Here is an 11,845-nt window from a genome sequence, read left to right on the forward strand (position 1 = left end):
TTCCTGATTTTCTGGTTAACTCTGTCCTTAAGCTCTCTCACGGTTTTCTAGGGAGGCAGGAAAACAACAGTAAGTGTGGGCAGAGACAAAGACTCAGATCTCAAACTTAGGAGCTTAAAGAGAACCATGAACGCAGCCCATTTGTACAGCGGTGGCTGACTGGGTGTCAGATTCATAAGGAATGTGACTTTCTCTCCTACGTTCTTTGTTCCCGCTCTCCCCCACCTGTTACCCGTGTCCCCTGCCCCCCTGCCCCCTGAAGGGCCTTCCTCCAGCATCCGTGGCTCTGAGTCGCAGTCTCTCCTCTGGTTTCTTCACTCACAGCAGCAGGTCTCCTCTTCTTGGCGTTGAACAGGAATTTCCACAGCCTCACCCTGCGGCCCTGACTTGAGGTGTGGGGGCTGCTTTGTTTTGTTTTTCATCTTCAGAACTTAAATGGCACGTTAGGCCTTCTCCAGAATATACCAGGAAGTTTCTTTCTGTGATAGAGTTCCCTCCAGTATCTGCGTGAATTAACACCCAGCGTCAAAGGTTCAGGGAACATAATTATCCATGAATTTAAATAGCAACTGCTTAAATTTTTCTCTTTGAGCCTCACGTCTATGGGGGCTGTTTGTATGTTGCTTGGCTCTTAGAGCAAGGGGTCCCTCAACATGTGAAAATGGCCTTTTACTTCTTGGTTTCTAGTTATTCACTAGAGTTTGTGAGCGTAAAGATGCAGTGCAGACGCTGCAGGAAGCAGTAGAGCCGTCGTTTAGAAACTCCCTTCTGCGTGTGGTTCCCCGATTCCATGGGGACATGCAGGCCCATGGCGCTGTGGTGCCCCGGGCCGTAGCTCCCTGAGTGCGTGTGTCCTCACGTAGACGCTGCCGCGGCCTCGGTACCCGCAAGTAACAGAAAGGAGGGGAGGAGGCCGGGGGAGCCCAGCAGAGGTGAACAGCACAGCACCTGTGGAGAGAAGAGGGAGCAGGAGCCCCATCTACCCAGAGCCCACACTCCCAGAAGTTGGTTACCGATTTCAAAGAAACAGCAGATTTGGACTTGCATGAGCAGTTTGACCACTTTTAAAGTCATGTAGTATTTTTGTTTTGTGTTTGAATCTGGTACAGCCCTCACATCTGCCCAAGCATGGCTTGTACCAGTTTGCCGCCTCGGGTAGTCCCCATCAGTGAGGGCTCAGGCCCACTAGGCACGACAGGTTCAGTTTGGGTTATTAAAATGTGTTTCAGCTTAAGTTTGGATTTGGGAAAGATTTCCTCTGTGTAGTGGAAAACCTTGCTGTTACGCTGCATAGATCTTAGGGGGTCCTGTGGCTGGACATCGGAGGATTGGTAAAATCCCCAGAAAGTGTTGCGTAATTTTTATGTCTGTGCTCGTTTATCTGCAGAAGGGATCCTATAGCTTTCATCAGAATTTAAAGGAACCGTGATTCCAAAATGCTTTAAGAATACTCCTCTCAGAAAAGTAGGAACCTCGACTCTCTTTCTTGTGGAGCTGATTTAACACAGATAGCTGCTCGAAGGCCCTTATGCCAGGGAATGCAGTGGGACCCACTAGGAAGCCTGGCAGGTGGGCCCAGGCAGCTTCCCCCGACCCCCTGGGGTGCCCACAGCTTCTTAAACCGCTCACTCTGAGAGAGTGGGGGCCCTAGTTCCCTCTCCCCGGGCACGGGCACTGCCGTCCGTGGCTGTGAGTTTTCACACCTGTGTGTGCTGGCCCACATGACCTTGTTCACTTCTCAGCTGACAACCTGGAAGACCTTCAAGGAAATGAAATCAGTAGATAAAACCACCAGGTAAACATGAGAGCCTTTTCTCTAAGCTGGAAACCTGGCCTGCATGTCTTCCAGACAGTTTTCTAAAACTTAGTCTTCTAGAATGATTGTGCCCAAGGGCGATGAAGGCTTTTGGAAGCTAAGGCCAAACCCCATAGCTGACTGCCCCTGCCGTCTGGAGATTTTAGTGGTGCGTGGCCTTTGCAGTATTCGTGTGTAGCATCAGGGCAGTGCCGTGTACAGCTGCTTACTTAACCTTTTCATTGTTTCCCCACCCCCTCTTTTTTGAAAGCCAAAGGCACGTCCCTGACAGCTGAAAATAGCGCGGGGAGGAATAATCTGGACACTTTTGACGACAAGTTACACCTCCACTCAGCACTATGGACTCCACGATGCCTTTGAGTCTGTTTTCCCAACCTCCTGTGGGCCTCGAGGGTAGAAATCTGCCGGGCTGTTGTTGTAACGAGGATTTCCCTGAAGCTATGTCAGTAGCAGTGAGTACTCATAAAGGACACTGGATCAAGTTCAGCCACCGAAATTGCTTTTATCAGTGTTAAAGTGGTCTGGACTGCTTGCTACGAATCTGTGAGAAGTTTTTGCTTTGTTTTTTTAACTTGCAGCAAATCATGGAGCCACTCGAGTAGATTGGCCGGGGCCGGGGGAGAATGTCATGGCAAGAGCATTAGTGTAGACTTTCCTCCCTCCCTCCTCTCCCGTCCCAGGTCCTCTTCTTACACTGTCTTCTGTAGGTCACTCTCCAGCAGTTAGGCGTGCCCGCTGGAGGCGCCTTCCGGGGAAGGGCAGAGCTGCCCCCCGCGGCCCCCGGAGAAGGGCTCTGTTGTCCGGTTCTTAGAGCCACGTTCCAGGAATGGAATACGGACATTCAGTTGCGAGGCGCCAGGACACAATAGCCTGTATTTCCCCCCAGCCTTTTGCAGGTGATTTGCGATAAGAAGCTGTTAAAAGTTTCTAACTTACAAACTGGTTTAAAGCCATTGACGCCCAGAGAGCAAGTATACAACATTTTAGAGGCTTACTTTTCATGGTACAAAAGCAATCCTATGTTTAATTTTTTTTTTTTAAAGAAAATGCAAATGCAAACTAGTTTTGATAATGGAAAGCCAAATTTTGGTTGGGGGAAGGGAGGGGTGGATGAATTCACTATGGGGGGAATGTTTTTCCAAGATTTCCAAAGAGATGGAATTTTTTATCCTTCAAGTTTTCGTGTTAAACAGCACGGCAGATTGGGCTGGCTGTCGTGCCTGGTCTCCTGTTTTTTAAAAAAAAAAATTGCCTTTGTAAGTGAAATAATTAGGATGCAGCAGAAACCGTCATTCACTAAGTCATTAATCTACTTAAATGTTTCCAGGACACTCTGTGCTTTTCCCTCGGTCTCTGTGGATACTGTCCTGGGACTCAGTGTGAGTTCCTGTGTCGAGCGTCGAGCGCTCCCCGTACTGTGTGTGTGTCTGCACTGCCCGTGCTCGCCACGTGTTCATTGGGATGCCCGTGGGTGGGGGGCCGGCGCCCAGCGAGGGGAGCAGGCAGATGTGTACGCGTGCCCGTGCACAGATGCTGTGACGCGTCACCGTGTCTCCCCAACAAGCCCTCGGTGCTGGGAGGGGATTACCACCCGCCATCTTCCTGAGAGAGCTCTGGAGGCTCTCGGGGTTGGTTATTCATTTAGTTTTGTGGAACACCCCATCCCAAAAGTCAGAGCTTAATATGTTGAAATGTCATTGCTTGATAAGGTGTCCGTGAATTTGGGGGATGAGCTGGGGCATTTTAACTGGTGATTCCACTCTCACAGCACCTGAAAGCAGAGCCCAGGCGCTTGCACTGCAGAAGAACACGCAGAGTTGCCGGACACCAGCGGGTAGATTTCCCCCGGGCTCGGATCACTGTTCTGGGTGGGGCCTGGGCAGAGCCAAGCAGTGCATCCTTTTTTTCCCCCCTATAGATCTTGGGTTACAAACTTCAGTTTCAGGGAATTTCAAGTCAACAGCAAGTAGAATGAATAAATACTTGGTTACCAGCCTAATAATGTGAATTGCTACAGAATTTCTCTTAGTATGTAAGACAACAAAACTTTATGCAGATACTTTAGCTATAAATTGATGTAAAATATTGATTTTTTTTAAAAGGAAGGGGAGAAGAGTATCTTGTTCACTTATTATGCAATCAGTAAATATTTTAAAAAATGATACTATAGGAGAGCTTATTAAAGAGAGCGCACGGATGGGCCAGTTCGGTGCAGTTAGGAGAAATCAGTATGGTTGCTCCATCCCAGCGGAGGGAGAGAATGGAAGTAAAAGGGAATCAGAATGGACTTAGTTGATTCCTTGGTGACAAGTGCAATGGGGTATGGGTAGAATTTATTTTCAGAGCCAAGGGGACTTGATGGATATAAATAAAGTTGCTTCTAGCAATGGAATTTATAGACAGATCACGTTCCGAAAGATGTGAATAGGACCCATGATAGCAAGTTGATTCAGAATTATGTAGATACTTAGATAAGGGAGTGTTGATCATTTGATTTCTTAGACTGAGGTTTTAATTGAATATCATTATGTCTCCCGGTAGTACACAGATGATCGGGATTAGGAAATTAGCCATTTTGGATTCTGCCTGCCACAAACAGACCTATTCTAAACAGTGCTATTAAATTTTAGACTGTTCAAATATTTTATTTTCTCCTACAACTACTTTTTATTATAACGAACAATTAAGACCATTTAAAACACGGGAGTACAAGTATTTTTTTGAATTAAATTAACTTGCAAAAACCAAATTTGCAGTGGTTGGGTTGTTTCTAGACAGACTTTGGTATCAATTTAAAACCAAGATAATTTTTATATTCTTTCCAATAGAATTTCGTGACAACTCCTGCAGTTTTCTTAACCTACAAAAAAAAAAAATGTGCTGCAATGATGAACAAAGAATTCTACAAAACCTACTTTTGTATCTTTATTTTGGAATTTCTTGTTCTATTATAAATATGGAAGTATCCCTATTTCAGAAGACATATTTTGTTAAGAATGAATTGTACATATTTAAATATGTATTTTTGCACAGGTCTTTTTTTCTGATATCCTGTTTTGGTACAATTGAGATCATCTAGTATTTATTTATTAATTAATAAAAGTAAATACCTTTTTATAATTTGAAGTGGTTCACTGCCAAGCCAATAGTTCTAGAACCTGCTTCCTTTACAGTTTAAGGGTTGCCTCTGTTCTGTGAAAGTCTTTGTGTCCCTTTCCGTGTCCCGGGAGTGGATTCGTTCGGAGCGGGCATTGCTTCTCTCTAGCTGCCTGATTTCCCGATAGACTACATGTAACCAAGTGACACACTGCTTCTCTTCTGTTGGTGTTTTGCGTGTGAACGTGTGCGCGCGTGCCTGTGCGTGTGTCTGTGTAACTCTGAGCACATGTGTGTTAGTATGTGATGTGGTTTCAAACTAATGGAAAAAGTGCCTGAACCTAGTTTTAAGCTTCGACAGATTCTTTAAAAAGACTTGAATGTTCAGTTGAAACTTTTGGAGTTTGCTTTTTCCACCTAAATATTGTTTCTAAAATTTTAGGGGAGGGGTTGAAGAACCACCCATGCTGGTAATTTTATAAGGTGTTTTAACATTAAGGCCTTTTGGTTCACAGTAACTCACCTGGGGACGGAGTGCCCGGTGGCACCAAGGGTTACCGGTCTTTATGGTCAGCCAGCAGCGTACACAGTATGTCCGTTTCGTTCTCCGCTCATGAAATACAGAGTTTAGAAGAGAATATTTAAACTATTTTATATTCCAAAAATATAATACAAAGTACCTCTGAGAACATTGAAAAATGTATAATTTGAGAAATGTAACTTATAAAGGCAGCTGTCTTCCTGCGAGAGTTCTGTTGCCAAGGAATTTCTCACTGTCTCCTTATGTCCGGGGCGGGGACGGGGTGGGGGGTGGGGGGCTCTGGAAATGATTGTGAAATGTTTCATTGTTTAACAGAAAATAATCATTTTTACATTTTGTGCAAAAACATTTTACATTTTCAGATCATTTAAATGAGCACTACATACTGTCGGTGTGAATGTAGGGCCTTGAAAAGCATTTTGCCGTTTGTTTTTCTTTTTTTTTTTTTTTTGAGCTTGGTTATAAAAAGCAATCTCCTGTGTTGAAATGTGTGAATAGTGTGATAATTTGTACACATAATCAAGCATCTCAGCTGGACTTCGTGTTGGCTGCTGTATAGAACATGAACAAATGTCAAGGGATGGAAAATTACTTTGGATATTTAAAAGAGAAGAAATATATAGTCTATTTGTTTTGTAACAAGTTTCTGTAAATAAAATAATTTATACTATTTATAAGAAAAGGTTGTGCTTTGCTTTATGAGAAATTAGTTTGTGGAACAAACATGTTACTAAATGGGCAATAAAATTAGGACTTCTCAATAAATAAGGCTGCATGAACTGTTGTCCATGTTTCTGCCTCGTGATCCTAAACCCCTTTCAGTCCAGTCTGACTTCCCTTCGTGTTTGGCGTCAGACACCCTCGTGAGGCACCCATTTACTTCCGTTCTGTGTAAGCGGAGCACTTCCCAGGGCTCAAGACGTTTCGTTCTCGGGCACAAAGCCTTCGCCGAGGAGAAACGGTAACTGTGTGAGCTGTGAACACTGCCACGCCTCGCCCTGCGGGTTTGTCAACAAAGGGAAGTCCACAGATTGGGAAATGCGTTCCCTTTGTACTGGCTTCTGTGTAAATCTCCTGGCGTGTGGTCAGTTTTCGTTTTTACTGCAAGGTAAGTGCTGTATCTGTAGCTAGTCCGGTCTCTTCCTTGCTTTTACACACTTCTTCCCTCGCTGGCAGTGCAAGTACATTCTGGTATTAGAGCACAATGGAAACTTTTTATCTCTAGAAATTGGACACGGCTGACGATTCATAGATAAAGCACTCCAAAAGATTAAAAGTTATTTTTGTTGCTTAAGATAATAAAGGAAGCAACTGATCTGTGTGTTGAAGAAAATGTCCACGTATTAAATGAAGGAGTCAGGGTAGTTTCAACCCCCCACCACATTATGGGCTTCCGTTTCCCTCCTTAGATCAGCCAACTCCTAAATCACCCCTGAGAAGCTTCTTTCACCTTGGGCGTCCTTCTTAAACTTCCTGGGAAGAGGTTCACTCAATTTTTTTTTTTTTAAGTGTATTCCTTTTTTAGAGAGAGAAGAATCCCACGCAGGGCTCAAACTCACAAACTATGAGATCATGACCTGAGCTGAAATCGAGTCAGACACTTAACCAACTGAGTCACCCAGGTGCTCCGGTTCACTCAATTTAATGCTTTTTACTTCTATTCCCTTGCAGGTAACCTGTCCGTGAATAGCAGGAGACCCTCCTGATGCAAGGAAGGGAGGGTAAGGTCATTCTCGGCAGAGGGAGCAAACTGGGCAAGCACAGGTGGGAAGAAACATGGAAGAGAGAACCATTCTAGACGAAGCTTCTGGAAAGGAGGGACTGAAGGGTTGCAGAAGTTGGTACATTGTCAAGGACCTTAAATATCTTGGGGCCTTCATTCTCAGATGCACCATTTAACCAAATGTAGCCGGAGCGCCCAGAGACTGTCAGGGCCCCGAGCCAGCGTGGTGCATGTGCCCAGAGTAAAAGCCATTCACATCTTTCCCGGGGACCAGAAAATCGAAGTACTTATTCTCTTTCCCTTTTTCTTGCACTTCCCTCTCTTTTGCCTCACACTTCCTCCTTTAAACGTCTTCGTCTTCTCTCTCTCTCCCCTCCCCCTCCTCATGCTCATCAAAGAGTTCTCCCCTGAGTCAGGCCTACGGTCTTCCCCTTCTTACCCCACTTTCTACTCCGTCAGTCCTTTTTCAAGTAAGAAACTCTTGCTTCTGTTGCTAATGGGAGTTCATTAAACTTGTCTTTCACCTTAGAAGGCTGTGATTCTTGGCACTTGTTACCCCGTTTTCTACAAGCAGAGCCCCTGGGCCAAAGCTGGCACTAGCAGAGATTCTCTCTCCAGAGAAAGGGAGATGGAGCCAAAGAAAAACGTTTTCGGGTGTAAGGGGAGAATCAAACATATGATTTTACCTTTTTTTTTTTTTTTTTAATCCCTATTGCATACAGGCCCTCTAATAATTATGGAGGACAGCATGGACAGGTGAGATCCTTGGGAAAAAATAAGCTGCAGAGCTGTCCCCATCATCCAGGTAGGAGCTGAGTTTCCAAACTAAGGCGGTGACCATGGGGAGAAATGGGGAACTGACCACACAGATTCCTTAAAGGTAGAACCCAACAGGTCTTGAGGTCTAATTATACTAAACATGCAGGGGAAGACAGACTCCCAGACACCACACGGGTTCTAGCTGAGCTACGTGAGTTGACGAGCTCTAGTGGAGTGTGTCATGGGTAACAGAAGGAATCTCTACAACAATGAGTCTGAGGGGCCAGTGGGAGACTCCGATTTACTCCCTACTGGCTATCTGCACGGCCTAGATGGGCCTGAGAGAGAGGTGTGGGCTGTGGAGGGTTGTCTTTCACTCAGAGATGGTCAGTGAGGTCACGGGGGAGCACATGCGCTTGCCTCGAAGGAGAGGCAGCTGGTAGATTCGGCTCGTTGCGGAGTTACAGGGCCGCCCAGCGAGTGGAAGGCCTCGAGCACCCAGAGCAGCGTTCTGCAGACGTGAGCGCTCCCGGAGCGCCTCTAGAGCAGGTCGCTGACCCTGCCCGTGTGGATGAGCGACATCTAGGAGGGGAGCGCCTTGCCTGCAGTCCCACAACTCTGGTGGTGGCGCCGCGCTGCGAGTTCAGGTCTGTTAGGTCGTTGGTCCTTCATCTTCATGTCTTTCACAGATATCGAGGATCGCATGAAAGGAGGGACAGGCCCACTCTCCCAGAGGCACAGACACATCACACTTCACGTTCCATTGCCGGGACCCGACAGACCCGCAGCCCATCCTCCACAGCGCAGCAAGCGCTGGCTCGAAGCAAGCCCACGATGAAACTCCGTATTTTGGTGAAGACTGGTCAGTAAAGTGAAATAACCAGATCAGGGAAGGTAGAGGGTGAGATGGAGATGGTTTCGTTACAAGTTCAGGTAAGACCGTTGATAGCGTTGTCATTAACAACCTCATCGGCCAGCTCAGTTTGCGTGTGCTCCCGCCTCTTTCTCCAGGATAACTGGAACGGCGGGTGTTGATTGAGTGGGAAAGCTAGAACTTGGGCAGGGAGCTAGCCAAGGGATTAAAGCATGTGAGTGAGGGTTTGGCTAAGTCACTGGTGATGGTCTTGACCCCAGGGCTAGAGCTGGAAGCTGCCGTGTAGAATCTGCGGGCGCTCAGAGACCTTTTATTCGTAATCACCCTCCCAGTAAAGTCTTCTGATCCCCCTCCAAGTAACTCGTCTGTGATGAGACCAGTGAAGCGATTTGTTCAAGGTCACAGAGCAATGTCCACGTTTAAGTTAGTGTGGGTGTTAACGGAGGAGGGGTTAACAAAGGTGGATCCGGTGGCAGAGTTAGGAGGGTGGCAGAGCGCTTTGAGGGACAGGTCAGGGGACAGAGGGGTTGGATGGTGAGGTCAGTGGAATACCAGGCTTCAGTTTTCACAACAGAGCTGTTCAGAGGCGCTTGTGATTCCTGCATCCTGGGCGAGGCCACGGCAGAGGACAGAAGTGGGGGGGGGGGCGCGGGGGGCTGGAGTTAGCAGGCTAAGGAGCCGTGAGGCGAGGCCATCACTGTAGAGGTGGCCAGTTTTCAAGTAGTCGGGGTTGAGGGGACGACAGCCAGTTGCTCGGTCTGGTGTGACTAGGACGGAGAGCCTGGAGGTCTAAAGGCAGTGAGCGGAAGTGAGTCGGTGGTGCTGTAGGTGGGGAGGGGCCGCACAGCGAGGCCATTTTGAATGAGGGTGGAAATCCTCTGGCCCGGAGGGAGCCACAGACCAGGAACCAGAGGACCGCACGAAGAGCGGAGTCCTCGGAAAGGTAAGAAGGCTGTAGGGTTTTATCAGCCTTGACACTACAGGAACCGCAGAGGCGCTGGGGGCGCGGGCTCTGGTGAGCTCTTAAGGGAGTGAGGGGTTGTCCGGATGCCAAGTAAGTGCGGTCTTGACGAAGCGGTCACTTCCCTGAGGCAGTCTCAGCGGGGAGCGGGATTTGGAACCGCTCCGTTGACGCTGATCACCCGGTGGCCCCCGGTGGCCGATTCCGCCCACTTAACTCTTCACGTGGGCTGTACCGGGAGGGTTACGGCAGAGCCTTCTGCACCACAGAGGTAATCCGCCCCCCTTGACTGTGTACTTCCCTCAGGGTTACAGTGGGCTGGACCCAACTGCTACGGTTCTTGATACCCTCTGTAGGCTGCAGAAACCCAGGGATCATGCAGACCCGTGCTCTGTGCCTTTGAAACCCAAGCTAGTGAGGACCTGAACTTCTGTTTTCCAAATGGGGATTTAACTTCACTCCCCCCTTGCCATTGTGGGTGTGGTGTGTTTGCTGCAACTTGTAGTTTGTGCAGCATGAGAAAGGTGAGAGATGATCACAGTTGCCCTCCTCATCAGGGAGAAAGACAGTATTTCAAGTATCAGCCATTTAATCCTCTTTAAAAGATAGGTGAGTGTCGCCTGGGTGGCTCAGTCAGTTAAGTGTCTGACTCCTGCTCAGGTCATGATCTCTCGGGTTATGAGTTCAAGCCCCACGTCGGGCTCTTTGCTGGCAGCTGGGAGCCTGGAGCCTGCTTCGGATTCCATGCCTCCCTCTCTGTCTGCCCCTCCTCTGCTATCACTGTCCTCAAAAGTGAATAAACATTAAAAAAAAAATCAGTTTAACGACCTCAAGTACAAAAATATCTAAAATTGTTTGTTTATCCTAGGAAAGTTGGCAGAGGTACCTCAGTTTATTCATCTTCTATGCCAGCTACTAACACTCGTATTGCTGCGCTGAGAAACGTGTGTAGTATGTTACTGTGGTGTTTGAGAGCTTTCGTTTTGTTTTCAGTAATTGAGCCACTTAAGCCTGATGTCCCTTGCACTTCACAGATGGGGACAGGCTGAGAGAGACGCAGTAGGTCATTTCTCCAGCATCAGATGGCTGGTGTGAGGAGAGCTGGGACCAGAATTTGGTTTTTCTGGCTTCAGTGCCCGTGCTGTTTCTCCCATGGCATATAGCCTCATTCAAAAAGAGGTGGGTTGGGTTCCAACTTTGTTTTCACCTCCAGATTACTTTGAGGTTTACCAGGGTTCCAAGGGGATTTGTAATTACATAGAATAACTCATGAACAAAAGGTCCAATTTGATACTAAAAGCTACATGTGCAAGGGATTAAAAGTGGAGACCATCAAAATGGTGACCGCTCCCTAGCAGGGAGGACTTACAAGGCAATCCACCTCAGTACTTTCTTAAGTTTATTTTGAGAGAGAGCCCGTGTGCATGAGCAGGAGAGGCAGAGAGAGGGAGAGGATCCCACACAGACTTCTATCAGCTCGGAGCCCAAGTTGGGGTGCAAACCCACAAACCACAAGATCATGACCTGAGCTGAAAACCAGAGTCAGACACTGAACCGAGCCACCCAGGCAAGCACCGCCACCCCACATTTAGTATCTTGAGGCTTTTTTCACAATGAGCATGTATTATTTTTTAGAAAAACAAAAGGAAGAAAATGACTCCTTCACCTCAAAACTGTATTGTTTCCTTCATCAGAAGGGAAGTTATTCTACTAGAGTTCTCAGCTCCTGGAGTTTTCACGTTCCCCATCTTGAACTGGGAATGGAGAGCATTTCTTTCTTGTAGCCTATCTTACCAGTCATCCTCACCTACTAATTTTATGCAGTTGGGCTAAAATAGTGGGCCTTGAAGGAAGAGCCAGAACTGGTCTGTGACCATGTCAGGCATGGTGGTCTTAGAGGTGGGAGTGGAGGAAAAGGGCTGTTTTCAGAAACTGACATGTCAATCCTTTTTTTCCTGTACCATGAACTGCAACGAGTCAATCTGCTAAGAACAGAATTCTAGTTTTTTGTTTTTTTTTTTTCCTGAGAGAGAGACAGAGACACAGCATGAATGGGGGAGGGTCCGAGAGAGGGA

At 47.1% G+C, this 11,845-nt stretch overlaps 1 protein-coding gene and 1 long non-coding RNA gene across 3 annotated transcripts in view; both read left to right on the plus strand.

The window, feature by feature from the left end:
- ATXN7 (ataxin 7) overlaps positions 1–5,967 on the plus strand; it is a 53,583-nt gene extending 47,616 nt beyond the window's left edge. For both annotated transcript variants that reach the window (XM_039240060.1, XM_039240061.1), the window contains exon 9: positions 2,067–5,967. In XM_039240060.1, the coding sequence (XP_039095991.1) occupies positions 2,067–2,084 (18 nt within the window). In that variant the 3' untranslated portion in view covers positions 2,085–5,967. The remainder of the gene's footprint in view (positions 1–2,066) is intronic.
- A 388-nt stretch (positions 5,968–6,355) lies between these two features.
- Positions 6,356–9,413, plus strand: LOC120236957. The gene is made up of 3 exons (XR_005529815.1): positions 6,356–6,561; positions 7,125–7,459; positions 7,706–9,413. It is a non-coding gene; the product is annotated as an uncharacterized LOC120236957 (long non-coding RNA).
- Positions 9,414–11,845: the final 2,432 nt, after the last annotated feature.

Source organism: Hyaena hyaena, unplaced genomic scaffold (genome assembly GCF_003009895.1).
Source record: "Hyaena hyaena isolate Hyena2069 unplaced genomic scaffold, ASM300989v1 scaffold_167, whole genome shotgun sequence".
NCBI classification, from domain to species: Eukaryota; Metazoa; Chordata; class Mammalia; order Carnivora; family Hyaenidae; genus Hyaena; species Hyaena hyaena.